The sequence below is a fragment of the Canis lupus genome, chromosome 12, assembly GCF_048164855.1.
Source record: "Canis lupus baileyi chromosome 12, mCanLup2.hap1, whole genome shotgun sequence".
NCBI classification, from domain to species: domain Eukaryota; kingdom Metazoa; phylum Chordata; class Mammalia; order Carnivora; family Canidae; genus Canis; species Canis lupus.
Window position 1 is genome coordinate 34,518,215 of NC_132849.1, and position 24,463 is coordinate 34,542,677.

Here is a 24,463-nt window from a genome sequence, read left to right on the forward strand (position 1 = left end):
TTAATGTTTCTCTTAATTAGATGTAATTTAATTCCTAAACTTGAGACAGTCATGTAAGTTTCTTTATACATGGAAAACTATTACAAAATATTGTAGGTTTTTTGTAGTTATTCTTAATTTTGGTTTCATATAGAAAATTTCACAATTTATTATATCTCTCCCTTCCTTCCATTCCCTCAATCCCCATATTTTTTACTCCTGTTAAATGCCAGGTACAGAATATTAAGTCAGAAATAAACCTAGGTGGAGTTATTTGAGAAGTATATGCTCTGTTTGCTTCTGTAGAGTCCTGTTGTGACAGAGATTTAAATTAATAAAAGCAAAGCTAATTTCAGGTGGTTTCTTTTTTCAAGTAAGTGTAATTTGTAAGTTGACATTAGTACTGTTTAGTCAGATGTGTTATAATAGGTGAGAATGACTCCACCCTGTTTGCTCATCAGTATGTGAAGTACTTACTGTGTGACAGCTGATGATCTTTAGTGTTGGTGGGTTTATATTGATTCTGCCTCAGTCTTATGTGACTCAGGTGATCACTTTTATGAAATATCGGGGCAGGCTATGGCTTTATTTTCTGTCTAGGGATGAAATATACTGTATTTGGCCCAAATCAGTTTTTCCTAATTGGGATAATTCTGTCACCCAGGGGACATTTGCCAATGTCTGGAGACATTTTTGGTTGTTACAGTTTTGGAGGGAGGTGAATGCTGCTGGCCTAGTGCATAGAGGCCAGAAATACTTCTCACCAACCAGCCACATGCAGAATTGTCTGGTTCAAATTATCAGTAAGGCTGCGATTGAGAAACCAAAGCATATATGAATAAGAAATTCAGTGAAAAGAATCAGTTGGTCTAGAATTAGATTAATTGCTGTTAGTTATACAACCTTGACTTAAAATTATGATCTGTATGCCCTAATAATGCCTTTTGTTGATTTTTTTAAGATCCCGTATTATTGCCTCTGGTGACTCTTCAAATACCATGAAGTTCTCAAATGGAAGCAATTGCTTGGTATAGGGGCTAGGAGTGTGTGTTGTAGGCTTAGGTAGGACCTTGCTAGAACTATGAGCAGTATTAACCATTTGGTTACTATAACTTTTCATAGGGATTGTTTAGGGGAGTGGTTGTTAAATTGTTTAGTGATTTTTTTTTTTTTTTTTGTAAAATTTTGTAAGAAATGATTTCTACTTTTTTCTGTCTGTAGACACTAATGTTTTTGATTCGAGACTGGAGTTATCCTTATGAACATTCATATGGTTTGGAAGGTGGAAAACAATTCCTTGAAAAGAGATTGCAGGTAAGCCCCCATTTCCTAGTGAGGAGAGCATAATAAGCATGAAGCCAGATGAAGGAGTCTGCTGTCTGGACTGTTGCTTAGACTTCCTGTCTCTTAAGTGTTGCCACTATAAATTGCATATCCCAAATTAGCCTATATAGAATTGATGAAAAGTAGATTGGTTGTACTCCTGTACAATATTCAAAGGATAAAATTTTGAAGGAGACTAACTTTTTTGATCTACTTGCATGTGTCTCTTTTTGGCATAGCTGAGCTTTCCAAACAATTGGAACAGACTAGGTATAGGTAATATGATATACATACATTGAACACAGATGATGTGTTCTGTCCAAAGAATACTGTCTCTTAGAGTGACAGCATATAGAGCTAGAAGAAGGATCTTAACCAAATCTAATTCAGCTTCCTTTTTTAAATATATAATGTAACTGAACCCAGAAAAGTGACTTGCCTTTGGTCTCTTAACTAATTGTTGATAACTGGAACTAGGACCCTAATGTCCAGACTCCTGATCCATGCAACATGCTACATTAAAGCATTCCTAGAAAATAACCTCACAACATGATCCTTTGTTCCTGAGGTGTACCCTCCTATCGAAGTACTTGGGGGAAATTATCAGGTCAGATGTATCCATCTACTCACATACACAAAAGTTACATGAAAATCTCTTAATTTGTAAGTGGTAGGGTCCTCACTTTTGGGTAATAAAGTTTTATTGCCTGTAGGATGATGTATTTAGTTTCTCAACTACATTAAAAAACTCGGGGCATAATATAATTTTCTTATTAAAAAAATAAGAGGGAAACCAATTCCTCGTTCTTGGCTATTGGAAAGGCATTTCCAGACCCTATTGTCAGAGATAATTTCAATCATCAGAGTTTTCTCTGGTTTATTCAGAAGAAATGAATACAGAGCATATCAGACATACTAACTAAACTCAGAATTTTTTTGAACTTCAAAGACCACGTTTTGTTTTTGTTTTTATCTTATTGAAATGATACAGGAAAGTGCTCAAGTTGTAAGCGCAGCTTGATAAATTTATACAAATGAATGTAGCCATCTTCGGTACTCACCAGAAGTACCCACCTTCATCTATTACCCCCCAGCCCTCTACTTGTATCCTGACCTCTGACGAGCTTTGTGTGTACTTTTTAGGAAAGGAATCATATACATCATGTATTCTTTTGTGTCTAGCTTCGTTTGCTAGTATTATGTTTCTTAGATATTGTTACATGTAGTTAGTTCATTCAGTCTCATTGTTATGCAGTATTCTATTGTATGACTGGACAACAATTTCTTCATTCTACTCTTGATGGAGATTTAGGTAGTTTCAAGGTTTTGTTGATTATAAATAGTGCATCGTTTTTTAAAATGGTGTTTGAGAAGAGTCATTGAGAGAGTATGTGAATTATACTGAGATGAGTAGTTATTAAACGAAATCTAAATTTAAGATTTTCTTCTAGAAAACACATAGCAATCTCTCTTCCCAAAACACTGATAACTAGCATAAATCATAAATAGTCATTTGGGGTAAGTAGTGAAATCCCAACAAGTTTCAAATATTTTTTAGACTGCATTGGAGCTTTTTCATTTTTAGCTGTTATTTTGCTCGGGGGTTGACCTTTTTATTTGTAGGCAAATTAGTACTTTGTTTTTCTCTTTGCTGTTACAAGTACTTTAAAGGCAAATTCTTTTTTTTTTTTTAAAGATTTTATTTATTTATTCATGATAGAGAGAGAGAGAGAGAGAGAGAGAGAGAGAGAGGCAGAGACACAGGCAAAGGGAGAAGCAGGCTCCATGCAGGGAGCCCGACGTGGGACTCGATCCCGGGTCTCCAGGATCGCGCCCTGAGCCAAAGGCAGGCGCCAAACCGCTGCGCCACCCAGGGATCCCTAAAGGCAAATTCTTAATTTATCTACTGGTTTGTAAACCACAACCACTACTTGTTAGTCTGGTGTTAGATAGTATGATTAATTATTATTTGTATTTTTTCATCCGTTCGCAGCAAACATGGGGGAAAACATCTTTTCTAGTTTTCAGATAAAGTGGGGTCTTACCAAAGTGGTCAGAAATGGGTCTTTAGTAAAATTTTATGTTGTCAAAAAACACCCATCTGGAAGTAGCATTGGAGTTAAGTGTGCACACTTGTGAGTATGCATGTGTATTTTCTTTAAAACAACTTCTTCTTCTTCTTTTCCAACTCCTCCCCCTCCTCCTCCTCCTCCTCTTCCTTCTTCTTCTTCTTTTTTTTTTTTTTTTTTATTGTTTGCATCTTCACCCTGTTTCTTTCTCCCCTCAGGTAAAACAGAATCAACATGAAGAGCTACAGAATGTAAGGAAGCACATTCACAATTGTTTCTCAAATCTTGGTTGCTTCCTTTTGCCACATCCTGGTCTTAAAGTTGCAACTAATCCTAGTTTTGATGGGAGATTGAAAGGTGGGAATTCCCATTCTTGCTAAAATCAGAACTTTAATTTTTTAGAGGCTGAGAGTTTAAAAGAAAAATACATGGTTCCTTAATGTTTTGTTTTGTACTGGAAGATAGTTTAATGAGGTGATTTTAATGCTGTGTGGTCTGTCTAGCTTTCCATTGGGTTTGTCACAGACACCTAGTGTATGGATTAGCATATTTTATAATGTGATCTGTTGCTTAGCACTAGTGTCCTAAAAATTCCAAAGGCTGAGAACATTTCAGTATTTCATCTGTTTGCAGTCTGTAAAATGTTTTACTAATATATTGTATTCATGTAATCAGATTTAAGACTGTTTTAGGGATGATGCAAATTTTTAGGTATGTTTTAGGATTAAATGTGATGGCTAAAGGCTGGAGGAATAATGAAAGTTTTACAATATAGCTGGAAATACAAAATCTAGTATTAAAATTTAGTATAATTTCAGGAATTGTTTGTCTTTTGAAAAAGACTTGGAATTTATTTTGGTAGATCGCAGTTTATTATTTGAGCTGAAAAAATTATTGGAGGATGAGGGAAATGGAATAGCAGAATAAGAGGAGTATTTTTTCCTAGGAGATAGGTGTTTGGATGAAATTTTTTTTTAAAATAAATCTACTCAAGTAATAAATACTGTATGTATATTGTCGTTTTCATGAAACAAGATTTTATGAATCTTTACCAGAGGGGACTGCTTTTAATCTTTCTTTCTTTTCTTGACTAACATGCTGGCTTTTATCTCATCTCCTCCAGATATTGATGAAGATTTTAAAAGAGAGCTTCGAAATCTAGTTCCATTGCTGCTTGCCCCTGAAAATTTGGTAGAAAAAGAGATAAGTGGATCTAAAGTCACTTGTAGAGATCTTGTAGAATACTTTAAGGTAAAACTACATTAAATGACTTTGTCTCAGTTAGAAGTATAGCTGACTTAAAATTGATATGTATGTATACTTTAAAGCAAAAAAGTGAGGTTTATATATAGTTTCTTTTTCTACTTTGAATCGGCTATATCAGTTTTTAAGGATAGTTAAAATTACAGCAGACAACTTATATCTCTTAGACAGTGATTTTATTTGTTTATGGAATTATCCTGCTTTTTCTTCAGCTCTGATATGAAGAGAAGACCATTCACCATATAATTGTCATACCATTCTATCATTTGTGAATGATGATAAATAATTGGGAATGTAATTCTGCATCTTGAGTTCTCATAAAAGCCTTCTCTCTGAGTTCTTGAAAACTTGATAAGAGCAACTGAAAGTACAAAACTGGTTTCTGAGTTTAAGTAAATTACTCATAGATTTTTTTTTTTTTTTTCTCTCTCTCTCTCTCTCTCTCTGCTCTTTTCTAGTCCTCATAGCTTGCTTGCCAGAACAAAACCATTGTCAGGGTTCTTTCTGTTCATAGTAGTTAGAGATGGAAGGGAAATTCCAGTTGAAAGTATATTTTGGGTCATTTATTGGACAGTTGATGTTCACTTTCATACTATTTTTGTTATGAATTAATTTAGAGGTAGTAAGGAGTTAAGATGAGCAATTCCTATATGAACTTACCAAAAACTTTCATTTTTCCTTCTTATCCTTAAAGCATAAATTAGGTAATTTTTTTCTTGAACTGGAATATAATTTAACTTGGTCAAAGTGAAATATTGAGTAAAAATATTTTCTAACATTTAAAACAATGGCAGGAGGGAAGAATTATGAATGTCTTTTCATAAAGTAGATGGCGTTGTATAAATAATTTTTATATATGAGATAACTTATGCAAGTTGGAATTATATTTAGAAACAATCTCTAGGATATTATTTAGCAACTTTTTTGCAACATGTATTTTTAATAATGTTGAGAATAGGGTTAACTTTGGAAATGAGAGTCTATGATTTTTAAGATTTTAATTTCCTTTTTTTTATTTTTTTATTTAGAATTTTTTCCTAGACTTCCCTTTTACAAGCATGAATTATTTTTATATTAAATGGTTTTTCTTCCTTCATGATGTAGAGCCAAGTTGTTTAACCTGCCAATATAATGTCTTTTGTATTTTTAGGCTTATATTAAAATTTATCAAGGAGAGGAACTTCCACATCCAAAGTCCATGCTTCAGGTAGTGTGTGTGTTGTACATATATTTATGAAGGAAAAAAGTCTTTGGTTTAGAAATAAGTGCTGGAGATGGAGTTGTGCTTCTTTCAAGCAAATAATTTCTTTTGCAGGAGATGGCTTGATATGGGCCTCTCTGAACCAAATTTCTTCTGTTCTCTGAGCTTTGACCATAAACGTTGGAAATAAAGTTTATTTATCCCTTTGATATTAATGATTTAGAGCTGCCTCTAGTGCATATAGTTTTTTTCTTTTTTTCCCTCTCCTTTTTTAAAAGCTGTTCTTTTAGAGGTGCTTGGGTGGCTTAGTCAGTTAAGTGTCTGCCTCCAGCTCAGATCGTGATCCCAGTATCCTGGGATGGAACTCTAAGCTAGCTCCATGCTTAGTGGGGAGTCTGCTGCTCCCTCTGGTTTTGTTCTCTCTCTCTGTCAAATAAGTAAATAAAATCTTTTTTATAAAAAGTGTTCTTGGGATGCCTGGGTAGCTCAGTGGTTGAGTGTCTGCCTTTGTCTCAGGGCGTGATCCTGGAGTCCTGGAATTGAGTCCCACATTGGGCTCCCTGCATGAGGCCTGCTTCTCTCTCTGCCTGTGTCTCTGCCTCTCTCTGTCTCTGTCTCATTTTCTTGAGTAAATAAATAAAATCTTAAAAAAAAAAAAAGTGTTCTTTTGGGACAATGTTATTTTAACCTAGTTTTTTTTTTTTTTTTTTAACCTAGTTCATTTTTTAAGAGAAGATGAGACAGCTTAATTTAAGAGATCAAGAATAATTGTTATTTTAATGTCCATCTGTTCTTGTAACTTTTAAATATTTTTTATTTTTTTTAATTTTTTTTTTAATTTTTTAATTTATTTATGATAGTCACAGAGAGAGAAAGAGAGAGAGGCAGAGACATAGGCAGAGGGAGAAGCAGACTCCATGCACCGGGAGCCCGATGTGGGATTCGATCCTGGGTCTCCAGGATCGCGTCCTGGGCCAAAGGCAGGAGCCAAACCGCTGCGCCACCCAGGGATCCCTGTTCTTGTAACTTTTATATCACTGTGTTCATACTGTTAATTTTTCACTTAAATTTATGTTTAATTTTTTTCAGATGCATTTCTAGGTGATATTTTTGGGCAATTTCTCAGTTTTATAGTAGATTAAACAGTATTTATTTCTACAGCTCCTGCAATAAGCTGTTTTGTCAATTTGAAAGTCTCTTGTATAATACTTATAGGAGAGAGAGCAAGCATTGGTTCTGTACATTTGGGGGCTTGACACATTTTATGATCATGTCTGATTCTTTGATTTCTTGAGCACATACGGATTTTTTTTACAATCCTTTTTTTCTTTTTTTTTTTTTTTTAAGATTATTCGAGAGAGAGAGAACACAAGCAGAAGGGGCAGAGAGAAATCTCAAGCAGACTGCTGAGCACAGAGCCCAATTCAGGACTCAGTCTTATGACTCTTACTGAGCCAAAACCAAAAGTCGGATGCTAAGCCGACGAGCCACCCAGACACCTTAGCATACCCATTTTAATAAACCTAAGCAAAACAAAATTAGGCAGTCCTGTTAGAAGCAATTATTAGATATTTTATACTGGTCTTCCCTTCCATTGGAAAGGAAAACTGGAAGTCGATAATGTTTTCTCTGGTTCATTTTCAGGCATGTTCATTGTATATAATTTATTGTGTTAATCAGAATTTATAGAGCCATTGAATATCTTTTGCATAAAATTGACACATTTTGTTTTATTTTTTTAGGCAACAGCTGAAGCTAATAATCTTGCTGCAGTAGCAGGAGCAAGAGAGATCTATTGCAAAAGTATGGAGCAGGTTTGTAACCAACATTTAAATTTGACACTAGAGTAAGAGGATTTTTACATTTAAAATAATTGAACTAATTTGTGCTCCGCATGGATTATCACGTTATATCAGTTACTGATTCCCCTTTACCATCTCTACTGCAAATAAACTAAGAATATAATTCACATGGTTGGAGTGCAGGATACAGGTGGCAAGTTATTATATAAATTGTACTAAAATAGTTTTGACACATGATTCAGAGTGCTCTTATTAGTATCTTATGATGTAATATCAGTTTAAGGCCAATAACAACTTCTGTGCTAATCTTGCTAACTCAAACATTAAAATACCTTTTTTCTCTTTTTTACCCACTCTGTGCCAGCAGTCTTTTTGTATTCTAATGGTGTGTTGGTGGGCCAATGAAGTCAGGTATAGATTGCAGTATAATTGTTTCTGTCTTTACTGGGATTATTTATTTTGCCCAAGTCAGTTAAACATATAAGAAGTAATTTATGTGTAGGGTATTATGAACAAGTTTAAAACTCAACCATGTAGGTGGCTTGACTTTGAGACTAAAAACTGTGAGCAGGGAACTTCTTCCCAAATATAAATTACTTCTAGCCTGTAATGTGTCCTCCTGTAATTCTGTCTGTACAGGTATGTGGTGGGGACAAGCCTTACATTGCACCTTCAGATCTGGAGCGAAAACACCTGGATCTCAAGGAAGTGGCGATTAAACAGTTCCGTTCAGTAAAAAAAATGGGTGGAGATGAATTCTGCCATCGTTATCAGGACCAGCTTGAAGCTGAAATCGAAGAAACCTATGCAAATTTTATAAAGCACAATGATGGCAAAAATATCTTCTATGCTGCTCGTACCCCTGCCACACTGTTTGCAGTCATGTTTGCTATGTATATAATCTCAGGACTGACTGGCTTCATTGGCCTAAACTCTATAGCCGTCTTGTGTAACCTTATCATGGGGTTAGCACTGACATCTCTTTGTACTTGGGCATATGTAAAGTACTCTGGGGAGTTCAGAGAAATTGGAACAATGATTGATCAGATTGCTGAAACACTGTGGGAACAGGTTGGTATCTATCTTTTGGTTTTTCAGTGACTAATCTCATCCCTGTGACACTTCCCCACCCTTCTGCAGTATTTGCACACCTGCTTTTCTTTTGTATGAGGAATGTCAAGAGGATGTTTTCTGTTTTGTTTGGTTGTATAATATGAATATAAAAATGAACCGGAGAAATTTTTTCTTAAAGTCATAAATAATTATAGTGTGCTTTGATTAGCTTAAATCTGTAATATCCTTTGGATAGATTCTTAGTCATGGGCCTGATTATGCCACATGATGGGCAGGGCCAGAGTCTCTAAGGATTTTTTTCTTAGAGGAAAGAAAATAGAATCGGTATAAGGAAAAGAAATTTGGAAGTGCAATGCTTTAAGAAAGCAAAAGAAGTCTCTTAATAATACTGGCAAGAAGCAATGCATGCTTATTTGAGGAAAAATAGTGGATGGCATTCAGGTCTTTGTTGCCATCCATGAAGATAGTGGTGATTTGCTGATGTACTACAAGGAACAATCTTGTAGAGATTTCTTTTACCAAAGGAATTTTGTTTGACTTCTGTACTTTGGAAACACTACACTCTGAACAAAGCAAAGCACTACAAAGAGAACCAGCTTCTCTTAATCGTAATCTTTTACCTCAGCCAGAATTCAAATCATAATATTTTACCTCAAACCAGAATTCAGAGTCGGGCCTGACAAGAATCTACTAAGGAAAGCCATGTTGTATATTGGCCAACTGTGTGCTGGAATTGCCTGTGTTGAGAAAATTCCATTCAAGGATGTTATTAAAATGATCATCATGAAATACTTGAGCATCATGTCAAGGATCAGAAGGAAAGCTGCAGTTATTATTGACGGACAGTATAATAATGGCATTTTCAAATATCATTTCTGGGCCGATGAAGTAATTGAGCTTATTTTGAAGATCTAGGATATGCAGGTTCATGTTGGTTTTGGCATTAAGTTTAAAGACTGACGAAGTAAATAATTTTTTGAAGGTTGATTGGGTATTGATTTTTCTTGTAATAATGTCATTATTTTATAAAGTGACCCACTATATTAATTTGGATTTTGTATTTATTCTTCAGAGAAATGCTCGATTTATTTGGATCTGATTTGGAAGCTTGTGTTTGGATATTTGTTAAATTTAACCTTTTATCTAAAAAAATCTCACTCTTCATATTCCTTTGATATCTTCTAATAGAGGATGGATTAAAAGCTATCAACAATCTCACTTTAAAAAAAATTACCTACTTTAAAATTTTGGACCATTACTAATTTTCTGCAGCATGAATTTTAATCATTGTACAGTGTTTTCTTTTGAAAGCCAGTCATTCTCCTGTATAGCATTGATTCTAGGACTTTAGAGGTGCCATTATTACAAAATAATTAAATGGAAGAATCTAAAGTGTGTAAAATTATTTTCAGTGTAGTGAAGGTAAGTTGATCACTAGTCAGAGATCTGTGCTGTGTCAACAAACCTTGCCTAAATTTTCTTGCATTTCTCTTTTCTTTTGCTTCAGAGGAGTCCCAGGAAGGTGAGAAACCCACAAAGTCTCCGATTCTTGTAGTCTTAAACTCTTTAACTTCAAGGCACTCTGAGTCATTGTCCTAACGAATCACTCCATGTTTTAGGTGTTTTCCAAACTGTTTGAAGTTACTAGACGTCGAATGGTCCATCGTGCTCTTTCATCAGCACAGCGACAGAGACTGTCATCCAACAATAACAAGAAGAAAAATTAGACAGTATTTTTAACTTTTTTCTCTATCTGAAGTGTTCCCACTAATACATGTAGGACAATAAGCAGGACCGTCTGGGCCGGTCTGCATAAATGCTGTATACTTACCAGATTTGATGCTGCATATAGGGTATGGAATTGCACATCCGTCTCCTAGGAATTGTAAATGGTTTGAATAGGAGGAAACTAGTTTTTGTTGCATTATCAGATGTCTAACTGCATTATTTGTAGCATCATAGCTTTTTTTGGGAGAAGCATCTTTTTATTTCCCACATTTCTGGTTATTTTCTTCATTGCTTTGAATTGAATTTTTATATCTATTTTTATATGTAACTCTTTTTTTACCTCATGTTTTTATTTGTTTTGCACATTTCTCATACCACAGGTATTGAAGCCCCTGGGTGATAATTTGATGGAGGAAAACATAAGGCAGTCTGTAACAAACTCTATCAAAGCAGGCCTGACTGACCAGGTGTCTCATCATGCCAGATTAAAGACAGACTGACAATTCATCTCCTCATGGACTCCACTCTCCCTTTTTTCATGCTTGCTGTACAATGAGAACTCAAATAAAAATAAACCAAAGTTTACAATCAACTGTAGAAGTAGTTTAGTATAACTGGCTTCACAGATGGCTGCCACAGAGTGTGAAAATTGTTTGTTGGTTTTAAGCATTCTGTTCTTGGCTCCTAAGACATGGAGATTGGCTGAGGAGCATTAGTTTATCATGCACATTTGTGCCATGTTTCTTTTATTTTCTTTTCCTTTTAATCTAATGTTAGTGAAATTTGTCTTATGTAAAAGGATATTTCAGGGAAATATTTTAAAAAATCTATTTAGAGTCTCTTTAACACCAGTGTCCCATTGAAATTTTAATTTTTAGTGAAGTTACAAATCACTGTATCAAGAATCAGAATGACAATGAAGCCTTTATTGAGCCACTACATTAAAAGTATATATTGCTTTACTGCCTTCAATACCAGTATTACATAAGTGCATGTATCAGAAATTTCACAGAAATTACATGACAACTCTTGTAGCTAAGAAAGTGATTCTGAGGTGTACATTTGTCTTGCCTTTTTAAATTTATAAACCTGCCCTAAAAGGAGATGCATATCTGGGAAACTGAACTGTCTTTATGCAGTTTAGCCTTCATGTACATAAAATATGCCATTAATTTTATTGGGGGAGAAATTCCATCCAAAAATGTTGCCTACAGCTATGAGTTAAGAGTGTCTGTACAGTGTGTAGCTTTTATTTTCTAAAATCACAGATAGGGCATGTATATGAATTATAAATATATAAATACGATTTTGTATTAAAAGTTTTGTAGTTTATGGCAAAATCTGGTTCTGTGGTAGGCTAAGTACAGTCCCTGTGAAGGAATGTTTGTGGCTCATGTCAGTGTGTGAATGCATAGACAATTTGAAGTTTTTGATATATTTGTGATATTTATCTTCTTGAGCACTGCAATCTCACCTCCCCCCCCCCAAGGGAATTCAATGGGAATGTTTATTGTGACTTTGTCCTCTGTTGCATTTTAAAGTTATTTCCTGTAATTTATTTTCAGTACATAATTAAAAATTTGTTGTATATATAAAATGAAACTTGTGATTCTTTTTTAAGGAATCCTTCAAGTATGTATTCCATTACATAAACCATGTTTGTTTAAACTGAAAAGAGCATGAGCAGGAAACACCCAAGTGAGAGCTCTAAGGTATTGTACCCAAAGCTGAGCTTGTAAAAATTATTTTTCTTTGTCTGTCTCTGTTAGGGAAAACTTGTTGTGATTAGCCTAGGTGTAGCTGGGGATTTGTTAATTTCTTTTCTCCCTCTTTCTCTCCTTTTTTTTTTTTTTTTGATGGTATATGTAAGGCTAATATTTAATATTTTTGCAATATTTTTGTAGCCTTCTTTATAAACACTTATTATTAAAGCACCTAGTTTGGTTTTTAAGTAAAGAAAATTCAGATGTTGAGTTGCATGCCTGAAAGCTCTAAATTTACTTCGGTTGATATATCTCCTCCCCTCCTTCTTTCAAATCCTGTTTTTATATGGATTGTATTTGTTTCCATCTGTATTAAATTGCTACCGACTCATCTGTTCTTAAAACATAAAGAATCTACTTGAAAAGTCTTTTTATTTCTTCTAACACCCTGTTTTATGAATGCTGTGGACTGTTTTTATGAATGAAAAAATAAAAAGTTTGTTGTATAATAGCAATTCTTCTGAAATTAAAGACAGAGCTTACCTTTTTTTTTTTTTTTTAAACAACAACAACAACAACAAATCATAAGAGTTGTGAAATCTAGACCATGGATTTGTTAATATTTCTTATTGGAGAATGTGTTTCCACGAAGAAGATAAAATTCTATAAAGAATTCCAAGAAAAAACACTTTGGTTTCAGCTGGAAGACTGAAAATAATTGTTAAGTAAGAAGCAATAAAAGGGATTAAAGGCATATTCAAAACTGTTGACTGCACTAACTTTGGTGTTAGTATATTTTCTGTGGTACAATTTTGTAGTAGCCCATATAATATGACAGTTTTTTTTTTTTTAAAGGAATGCTTAATGACAAATGATTTATTTTCCTAATTAAGACACAAATAATTTACTTTTATGGGAGGGACAGTCCTTCACAACCCTGCTACTGTCGTGTGTGTGTGTGTGTGTGTATGTGTGTGTGTGTGTGTGTGTGTATATATATATATATATATATATATATATATATATATATATATATATATATTTTTGTTTTGAAAGAGAGTGAGCAAGTGTATGAGCAGGGATGAAGAGAGAGGGGAAAGGAGGTGTGAGGGTTGAGGAGGTGAGAATCCCAAGCAGGCTTTTCATGCCCAGTGAGACCAATGTGAAGCTTCATCTCATGACCTGAGCTGAAATTAAGAGTTGGATGTTTAATGGACGGAGCCACCCAGGCACCTCTGACATACACATTTCTCATGAAGATAGCTAGTCCTCCTCATTTTACTGAACTTCCTCTGTAGAATTGAATAGCAGTATTTCACTTGTGAGGGTTATATTTTCAGAAAACTCTGACTTGGACTTGGGCTTTAGTTATTTCCAGAATTGGATGGGACTAGGGGCTTTATCCTTGTTGAAGGCATGGGTACTGTTGGTGTTAGTTACGTTGTTTCATTATTATGGGATTAAAGGAAGCTTGGTCTTAACTTGGTTAAGAACCTGTTAAAATTTCAGTAAACGCTGTGGTGGTGCTATTAGTGGTGCACTAGATAAATATTCAAAGTGGCCTTTCACAGTCTTCATAAGTGCATGCTTAGCCTTTTAACCAGGGAATCAGCTTTTTGATAAGCTGCTTATCTGCTAGGGGAGGTTACTTGGGTAGGTTCTCCAACTGTTAGACTTTATTCATGGTCGAATTCCTAAACTTTGATCAGAATCAATCTGTGCGTCTATTTTCCCATTCCTGTCATAGTTGTGGGATGATGAGAAAAATCAGCCTTGAGAGCAGTTGACTGTGCTGCTGGCAGCCACCTTCTCATGCCAGCGTTTACTAATCTCACAAGGTTTGCTAACCAAGTGACTGTCTGTCTTGGATTCAGTTTGAAGCCTCTGTATTGGAACTTTGGGGAATCTGCCAGTAGGCCTCCTGGGCAAACAAAGTGGAATTGGGACTTTTCAAAGGAGGACAGAATTGCTGCTTTCTCTACTGAAGTCTTAGATCCTAGGGATTTCTCCTCCAGATTTGGGGTTTGCTGGAGTTAAGGTTAAGGAATTAACCACTCTTGACATCCTTCAGTGCAATACAACTTTTGTTATGTTCTTTTAGATTTGTGACTTTCTGGGCTCTTTGGAGCCAAAGCTAGCAGTTGACCAGTTCAAAATTGCCTAAAGATATGTACAAAAAGGTTGAGAAGAGGGGATCACAGCTTTTGTATAGCCCAGCGAAGCACTTTCACTTCATACAGTGGTCCTGTGAGGTTGGTAGGAAAGCACGTTATCAAAAAAAGTATCTGGGGAACTCAGGCTTGCAAACCAGGATGTTACTACACACCTTCAGGGGTTTCAGACACAGACAAATCAAGTTCCTCATGATGAAAGCTGTCTTGGTGGCATTCTGTAAAGCACCAAAAGGTGGAGGAAACACAATTTTATTAATACTGAAACAAGGTGAAAATCACCCACAATATTCCTTTATATGAAGCAAGAAGTGAAATTTTCCTGTTCTTTGTGTACCTCAGAGGTAACCATTATCTGGTATGCTGTAGAAATAACTCCTGTGCTTATTGATATGTCTGTTTATGCATAAGACATACTCTTGATTTTTATCTTGCACAAAAACAGAATTACCCTGTATGTGATTTTTTTTTTTTCAAATAACAGACATTTACCTAGGCCAAGAAGATCCTTTATGCTCATGTAGATTGCTTTGATTTTTCTGAGGGTAGATGGGGTTTTAAGGAGAGACCATTAGACCTTGGATTGCTAATAGTTGTCTTATTTTTTGAGTTTCCCCCACCACAGGATTGGTAAGAGAGTCAAGTAATAAAATGTGAAAGGTGTTTGGGAAGCAGGGATAGAAATTTTGCACTCAATTTTTCTTGTTTTAATGCTCCATGTAGTCTGATAACTTCCTGAAGCTTGTCAGGAACTTTTTTGGGTTGTGGGGTGGGGATCATTTGTGCATTAGCTTAGACTTCCCCAGTCACAAAATATGAAGATTACTTAAAAACTTGGAGGCATACTTAAATTTCAATTCCAGGAAAAGGAGATAGACCTTGGAGTTAAAACCGAGCTTTGGTCCCAGCTCCACCTTATCATGCTTTGTGAACTTGTGTAAATCCTACATGACAGCTTGGCCTCTGCTGTTTCATCTGCAAAATGGAGAGAATACCTCTCTCAGGGTTGTTATGAGGACGGGATGAGAACATGGATCGAAATCCTGGTAGACATTCTTTTGAATCCTTTTTTATGGAGAGAATGTTTGTGAAAAATGCAACTATCTTCCAAATCATACCTACTTTTGATTTTATACCCTTTGCTTCCTGAAGAGAAAAAACATGACCATCTTGGAGGTTAATGGTCATTGCTATTTTGTCTGAAAAAATGTGGTATCAGTAAGTTTCTCATCTAGATTTAGCTCCTTGGAAAGATGAAATCTATATGCATTTTGTAATCATTCACATTATCCAATATTCTTGTGCATGGTGAATATGCAGAATAACATGGGCTGGACTGGTAACTTCATCCCTTTCATCCTCCTCTCATACTTAACACATGTACCGTGTGCTCTAGATGAGCCGGCTTGTCATTTGGCAATCAATGTGTTTTCTCAAACCCTCTGCCTCAAAATGCTAGGAAACATTTTTTTAAAAATTATTTATTCATGAGAGAGACACAGAGAGGCAGGGTCCCCACAAGGAGCCCGATAAGGGGACTGACTTGATCCTGGATCCCGGGATCGCGCCCTGAGCCAAAGGCAGGCGCTCAACTGTTGAGCCACCCAGGCATTCCAAGGAAACAGGATTATTAACTAAAAATGTCTGGCAAAATAATTGTGAGGTGAGAGCAGTCTACCCTTACGGACCTGGATTATCTTTAGGACTTTAGTATACTGATTTGATCTGATGCAGCTTCAGTATCTGCTCTTAAGTTCTTCCAGAATTGGGTTTATAAGCCTGTCTAAGGAGTTAAAGAGTTGTTCTTATATTCCTTATGTGTCTCTAAGAATGCTGATGTTGCTAGAACGCACTACTGGGAGGATAGAAGCCTTTACAAGAGACCAAAAAAAAAAAAAAAAAAACAAACACCCCAAATGAATACACTTCACATCTAAACTAAATACTGCCAGTGCTGGAGCAATAATTTTGGGGTGGCTATTTTTTACCTTCATTTTGATAGAGGAGTCATCCGAGTCTCAGAGAGGTTGCCCATGGGAGTGCGCTCTAGGCTTGGGAGCCAGATCTACTGGTTTTAGAGTCCAGATAGCCATGGACTGCCCACCCTATCACACAACCATGAAGCATAAATTGTCCTTCACAGGCAGAGGAAGGGAATGGGAAAGAGCTCAGCAAGGGGGAATGCAGCTGGGCTCCAGGAGAGTGAGATGGCTGTAGGGCAGAAGTGGATGTGGCTGTGGGACAGAGCTGTAAAGACAGACTGGTCAGATTGCGGAGTTCCTTACAGGCTCTGTGGCGGAACTTGGCAGTTAGATGTTGAGGATACCCGAATGATTCGTAGAAAAATGGAAGAGATCAGTTGAGTGGCAGTTTTAGTAGTCTTAGGATAGTTTTTCAAAGTTTGATTTTATTTATTTTTAATCAGAATCACCTGGAGTGTTTGTTTCAGATGCACACTCCTGCCCTCCCTCACACTGTATATAATGGATTTAAATTTGATTTCTAATAGGCTTCCCAGATAATTCTGATGCCCACTGAAATTTAAGATCCAGTATTAGAGTAGTATTTCCTAATGGGTAGTAGGATTATTCTCCTGCTGTTTTCATACTGACTAGGAAAGCTTTCTGCACAGAGCTGAAATTATGTTCTTGTATTTGGTTGTTTACCTGAGAAGGGTGGTCGAGCCTTGGGGAAGGACATGGTGACAGGTGAAAAGTGTACTCTTTGATATGAAGGTGGATATTGTTTCTGCCAAATTACCCATTCTTTAACCATTCTTTTAAAACTGCTGCTCTGATTCACAACCTTTGGACCAATTCTCCCTTTTAATATTTTTCTTGAGGAACAAACTAGTTTTAGGTACGGCAGTCATTAGGGAAATGTTTAAGAAGGAGGAGACTTTTCATAGTGTTTGTTTTTTCATCCACCTTTGAATGCAAAGAAAGAACATCAGGGCTAAATCATAATATCTAGAAATCAGATTATATCTGTCAAAGTATAATCTTCAAAAAAAACATGACTCCTATAAATATATAATGAATATTTGTCAAATTTATTTGCCTCCTTAATGAAGAAATCATTAAGGCTGCAAAGCTGGTTCAAAGCAGAATTGGAGGAACAGGAGTCACATAGTCCACCCACAGAGGGTTTTGAAATGAGTATGCCGAGTCATCTGCCCTCCTCAGAGTAAATAGCAAAGATCAGTGTGTCTCAGACTTCTGGTCTCAGCACCCCTTTACGGGTTTAAAAACTGAGGACCCCAAATGATCTGTCAATAATTACTTTAGAAATTAAAAGTTTAAACGTATTAATTTAAAAATCAAACCCATAATGTATTAGTATTTTTATAAAAATAGCTTCAGATATACATACATATATATGTATACATGTATATATATATACACACACATATATCTTGAGAAAAAAGTCATTATTTTACATGTTTGCAAATAGAACACTTAACTGGCTTCGAAGACAGCTGGATTCTCATATCAGCTTCCACATTCATATGTTGCAATATGTTGTTTTGGTTGAAGTATATGAAGAAAATCTGGTCTTGCAGTTATGTAGTTGGAAAAGGAGGACCTTCCAGAATCCCAAAAGTGTCTATTGGGGACTCATAGGGATCCTTGGATTACATTTTGAGAACCACTGCCCTACAGTAAAAAATCCCCTTGGCAGGCCTGTTAACACCCCTGTATGAATTTGAAAGGACAGGGTGTACCATCATTTGCTGTATTTCCATATTTGAGGTAATTTTTCTTAATACTTAGAAGCCCATGGCATGTGCCTGTCACCAGAAACAAATTGCACTGACCAAATTCTCCTTGGGAACAGTAGGAATTGGAACTGATACTTTAGGCCCATTTCTTTAAAATAAGCCATCCGCCCCGCCCCAAACAAAAACCTTTTTTTTCCATCAATATAAAATGTGTGCAAGAAATCTTCAAAATGTGCAAAACAATCACCCTTAATACTTGTCAAAGTTCAAAGGGATAAACACTGATTTCCTTTTTTTAAAGGTCTTCCAATCTGTTACTGTGTTAGTGTGTAAAAGTAAGTCTTTTTTGAGTTAATACCATGCTGTACATAATGTTTTTTTTGAAACTGCATTCTCTCTTTGATATATCCCGAATCTTTTTTCACAACAGAAATCACATTCTAAGTCTTTTTAAATGGTTACATTTTATTTTGTTACTCTTTACATTTACACTTATATGCTTCATAACATTGCATATTTGACATTTTCATTTTTGCTGTGTTAATACAGCAATGGAGGACCTTGTAACCAGCATCTGATGCATCTCTGTGTTAATAACCAGAATATTGGAACAAACTCTGGGAAGTAGAATCACTGCCCCCTAGAAGTCTTGTACAAATTACGTCCTCTCTAGCAGTACTTGAGAACACTGTCCCTCTGCCAGTGCTTCTGCGGCCAACCCCATTGTGCCTCACTCCCTATCTCCCCCATTCAACATCAGACAATGAAGTCATTTATCTCCATACTGCTTCACTATCATTTAAGCAAGTGGTTCACAACTCCGTATTAGGATCATGGCACCCCTGGAGATTGTATCCTAAATGGTCCCTACTTGGTTCTATTGTGCAGGTAGGATGGAGAAGCACTACCTACTCTTCCTCCGGGCTTAACCCTTCCCTGCCTTCCTGCCGCTTTCTTGGTGCTCTATAATCCACTGTTATTAGCAAAATTGCCTATAACTTGATCTCTCTCTGTGTGTTTTACAATTTTATTTATTTGAGAGAGATGACGAGTGGGGGGTGGATGTGTGAAGGGAGAAGCAGACTCCCCACTGAGCAGGGAGCTAGATGCTAGGACTCTATCCCAGGACCCTGGGATCATGACCTGAGCCAAAGCCAGACGCTTAGTGGACTGAGCCACCCAGACACCTTCACTGTGTGTTTTCTCTTAATTTCTCTCCTGAACTGAAACCTGGTTTCCTATTCTACTTTCCCAGCTGAATGTCTCCTGCGCAGCCCATTCAGAACACACCCTGTGTTCTTCGGGTACTAAAGGAGGGTTAGATGTCCTTGTCCTCCATTGCTGATATCAAATCTTTTTTCTATTAACAACAAAACAAAACAGCTTCTTCAGAGTTGTCAGAATGTTTCACTCGGCCCCCAGCATACTGTGGGCGTCTACTGATTTCCCTGCCACTGCCCCCTCCTGCACTGATAACTTTAGCACCGTGCTTATAGCCTTTTTACTCCTTTTGTGATCAGTCTTGGCAACCTTCCCTCCTATAAGTGCCCCATCCCACGCTATGATTTTTTTTCAGCTCTAAGGATATCTCCTTCCATTCCATCTCCACCCATTCGTAAGACAGCCTCCTGCTGTAGAACTCTCTGCCTCCCCAAGTTAGATTTTTGACAGCAGTCACTCACCTTTTCAGCTCATTTACTCCTATATTCCCTTTCAAGACATTCTCTAATTCTTTCAGATCTATCCCTCCTTTGGCCCCACTGCTTTTTCGTGCATGTTACCCCATCTCACTTCCCTTCCCACTTTTCTTAGGTGCAGTGTTCCAGCACTGTACTCATTCCTTTACACACATACATCCTTGGTCCCTTCATGGTATTTGTACCTCTTCTCTAGCGGTTCAATATAGCTGGAGAAAATAACAGAAGCCAGCCGGCAAAAGTTCCTTAAATTGCATGTCCGCAAATCTGAAATGGGTACTCAGCCCTGCCAAACAACCTGACCACACTTCTCTGGTAAATTGAAGGGCTGTTTTTTACCTTCTTGCTCCTCAGATTGTTAAAATCCTTTCTCTGCCCTACTTCTGCACTGATGACTTCACCTTCTAGCTCATAAAGAAAATGCATGCAAGAAGGCAATTATTTTTATCTTGCCACAATTGATCTATGAGTGTGACTCTAAATGTGCCCACATGATTCTGTATTTCTTTCTGTTACATAATGGATGGTGTCCCTGTTCATATCTAAGGTCTGCTCTTCTATATGTGCTCTGGAATCCATTTTCATGAGAACTTTGATTCTGTAGATAGCCTTTTTCTTTGCATTTCTCTGCATCCTCAAATTCTAGGCTACTGTATCATTTCTTTTGGCTTTCAGACCTTCCTTAATTTCACCCAACTTCAAAAAAACAAAACAAAAAACCACCCTTCCCTTAGCCTGTCCTTGTTCCTTCTAGCTATAGTTCTCTGTTTTCACTTTTCACAGCAAAATTTTCTGAAAGATTTATATACACACACTGTCTCTGATTTCCGACCTGAATGGACTCCAAGCTGGCTCGCCTCCAGTTTATTGAAATAGTTAGGATTAAGGTTATAAGACATCTTCAAAGCTAACGGTTAATTTAATAGCACAGTCTCTTAGCATTTGACAGAGTTGACCACACGTTCGTTCAAATGCGTTTGTGATTATTTCACTTCACTGGTCTCCTACTCATTGTCCTTTGCTGGATCCCATAACCACCATCTTTACACTGGTGACTATTAAATCTCTATCGCCCACCCAGACTCTGTATTGAACTGATCCATATCTCCCTTTGTATGTCCATTTCAGTTTCTGCCAAGAACAGGTCTACTGATTGTCTCTCAGCCCCAACTGAGAATGCTCAAAAGCAATTTGTCTCAGTCAACAGTCTAAGAGCTCTCTTCCATTCTACTCTTTCTCTCATAGCCACATTCAACCCACCCTGGGCTCATCGGTTCTGTTCTAGAACATATCCTGAATTTGATTTCTTCTCTCCAGCTCCCCTGCTACAGCTGTGGTCATACACGGTCATCTGTCATCAGCCCAAACTGGTCTGCTCACCCTCTTTTAGTCTGTTCTCCCCAAAGTAGCCAGAACCACTCTTTCTCTAATAAGTGAGTCAGATCATACTTTGCTGTTTCATTCTCCAATGATTTCCCCTTACTGGAAAAATTAAGCTCTGGCTCCTTACCTTGGCTGAGAAGCTCATCTTCTCTTTTTCTCACTCACTGTGTTCCAACCACACTGACTCTGCCCTTAAGCATATGAAGACTATCTCGGGACTTCGATGCTTGTTGTTTATTCCACTAGGAACATTCTTTTTGCCAGATCTCCCTTCTCATCATTCAGATCTTAATCCAAATGTTAGTTACCTCCTTAGAGATGTCTCCTAACCAGTTATTCCAGTAGCTCTATTGCCTTAGTCTATTTTAGCATTTTCTTCGCAGTACCTGATGACATATTTTTTGCATATTATGTCTTTCTATATTAGTATGTTGGCTTCTAAAGGATAAGGGTTCTCTGTTCAACTGTCACATTTCTAGCTTTTAGAAGTCTGCCTGGTAGAGTTAAAATACAGTATTATTAACTACTTGAATTGTCAGAACTGTAAACACGTTAAGTATACAGTTAGGCAGTTTAACAGAGCTATTGGATGAAACAATTGCAGGTCTCTGCCACAGCAAATGGTCCTGTAAACACACTCATATCACAAATTTGGAGGGGTCTTGAGAAGTAAATGGATAAACTTAATATTGAAAAGAATAGTCTTATATCATTTATATTTAACTAAAAGTATTTGGCAGATAATTTCAATGCTTAAAAAGATCCTATACATACATTAAGCAAAACTCTCGTAAATCTTTCAAGGACAATGTGGGTAGAATAGTGGAGAAGAAGCTCCACAGAGGAGAAAGAAATTAAGGAGGCAAGTTTCAGGTAAGCTTCACAGTGGTTTGCCTTGAGTAATATTTCCCATGGAAGTTGACTCCTTGGGTGTCGGCAAACAGCTGTTGTTGAGTAAATGTCAGGATATTATTTCTGGGCTGTTTGTGGTGTCAGTGCATATACCTACAGACTATGTTTTTCTTGACTAAGGAGGTGTGGTGCCAGGGGGAAGAGATCAAATGAGGAGTTAATGTAAAAGTCCATAAAGAGATGCTTAAGGATATTATTATGAAGATTTTCAGACATAAAGTGGAACGGTATAATGAACTGCTATGTACCCATCACCCAGCTTAAATAGTTACCAGCATATAGCCAGTCTGATTTCATCTATGTACTCCCATTCCCCATCCCCAGACTCAGTTAATTTGAACCTCAGGTATATTATTTCAATCATAAATACCTCAGTATATACCTCTAAAACAGGACTTTCATTGTTAGCAAGCAATACTATTTTTTTCCAAAAAGAATAACATACTACTCAAAATCAAATATCTAGTTAGCATTCAATTCTTCCCAGTTATCTTATAAATATCTCCATATAGCCAAAGCCCCTGACCATCCACTACAAGAATTTGAACTAACTTTTCATGGACATTACCCTGGTTGTGTGGCATAAGCTCTAGATCTTAAAGATTCCTCAAAAATTAAGGATGATCCATTTACCTTACCTCTTAATTTTTAAGAATTGTGCTTCTAGGCTGAGTCACTGGGTTTCATTGATTAGGGCATTTTAAATATGAACAAATGAAAGAATCCCCCTATACCTTCTCTTCCTCCCAGCCCCCCAAACAAAATTACATTTGAAAATTAATAGCTTTTTATTCTTGATAAGGAAAAGTTATGCTGTTGGCTTAGTAACTTCCTGCTCTGAATCTCACTTCTTGCCCAGGCAGAATTTTGCAAGGTGAATACAATGAACTTGGAAGGGCCAGGAAAGAGGGCTGTAGTAGTAGTAGTAGTAGTAGCAGCAGCAGAAGAAGAGTTGTAGAAGCAATAGTCACTCATTCATTTGATAACTCATTTACTCATTTGATAATTCAATTTATTCATTCCACAAATCTTTATTGGGTACCATATTTCAGACCCAGGTGTAGGCCTGAGGGAAACCTCAATGAACAAAAGAGACTAAAACATCAAGCCTTTGTAGGGAAGTCAGACAACAACAAGTATAGTAAAATGAATTATAAGGTTTGTTAGAAGGTGGTAACTGTTAGGGAAAAAATGAGTCTCCACTCTACTTCACACTAGGCTACTATCTCTTTTACAAAGTATGCTACTCATTCCTCAAAAGAGGAAGCCCTAAATTTTAATTTATTGCATTCAACTCTAAATTAAGGATTTGGGTTTGATGTTCATTCTTCTAATTTAAACACAATCTCATCTTAATACCCTATCATCTGTAAAATATGAAACGAATCAACAGAGACTATTAGTAGGGTTGGGGAGAAAAAGAGGAAAGAATTAGCATACATGCTTATGCACACAACTCATCAAGGATGGAGAAAAATGTCCGTAGTTGATATTTGTCCAATCCATGTTTCTTTTGCCCTCAGCTACTATTATTTCATCTGGCTTTACCTAGTAGAGCAACACAAACCTTTATTCCTGAGAGATCTGAGCCGTTGGTGGCCCTCTACCTCTCTAGCATTGCTCTAGGCCTCTGTTAACTTTCATCCCTAAACAAGGCAGGACAAGGAGGATCCCCTAGTTTCCAAACATTCCTTCCTGTCTCATGTAGTATTAATCCTATTTCCACTTCGTAACCAGGATCAATTACCTCAGCTAAAGTAGTAAACACTCACTCCACCCTCCATCTAGCCTCCATTTTATTTGCTTGTTTAGGGATATGGTCTAAAGAACCTGAACTGTATAAGTGTCTGTTTCAACTGGTAGAAATACTCCTTGGTGGAAACATTTGCCCCTTGGACATTTTGTATATCACAACTGGCACTTAATTATATTCCCTGTAGAACTGTTCTGCATATACTTATTTGTTGACTTCTCAGTGAAACCTAAGCTTCTTCAGGGTAGGTACATAGGTATATCAAATGTCAAAATCTTAGCCCTAACATGACTTCTTTCATATTCAATAAACCTACCTCCAACTAAAGATGATGCCTATCTGTCCCAACCTTGCTTTGCTACTCCTGGAGAGATACATGGGTAATCATTGGAGGGTTGGTAGAAACAGGGGTCTCTGGAGAAAAGGATGAAAGATAACACAGAGAACTTTATGATCTCTCAACTTGTTCTGCCATCTTGGAGAAAATTATATGGTGTTTTGTTTTGTTTTGTTTTGTTTACCTCATGGCTTTTAGATCCTAAGCTCTCAAAGACTTATTTCTTGACAGTAACATTTAGAAAAATCTACCTTTATCCTTAAAGTCTGACTATTCCAATTTTATTATTTTGTTTAGCCCAGGGGAATTATTAGAGAATGCTAGGCATGCTGATTGCTACCAATTTA

General features: G+C 36.7%; 1 protein-coding gene across 5 annotated transcripts in view; it reads left to right on the forward strand.

Moving 5' to 3' along the window:
• Positions 1 to 12,657, forward strand: part of ATL2 (atlastin GTPase 2) — a 56,159-nt gene extending 43,502 nt beyond the window's left edge. For 3 of the 5 annotated variants that reach the window (XM_072770491.1, XM_072770490.1, XM_072770492.1), the window contains 8 exons: positions 1,201 to 1,293; positions 3,590 to 3,728; positions 4,495 to 4,622; positions 5,785 to 5,841; positions 7,578 to 7,649; positions 8,277 to 8,708; positions 10,219 to 10,233; positions 10,331 to 10,813. In XM_072770491.1, the coding sequence (XP_072626592.1) occupies positions 1,201 to 1,293; positions 3,590 to 3,728; positions 4,495 to 4,622; positions 5,785 to 5,841; positions 7,578 to 7,649; positions 8,277 to 8,708; positions 10,219 to 10,233; positions 10,331 to 10,438 (1,044 nt within the window). In that variant the 3' untranslated portion in view covers positions 10,439 to 10,813. The other 2 variants (XM_072770488.1, XM_072770489.1) reach the window with 2 other exon arrangements.
• The last annotated feature ends 11,806 nt before the right edge of the window (positions 12,658 to 24,463 follow it).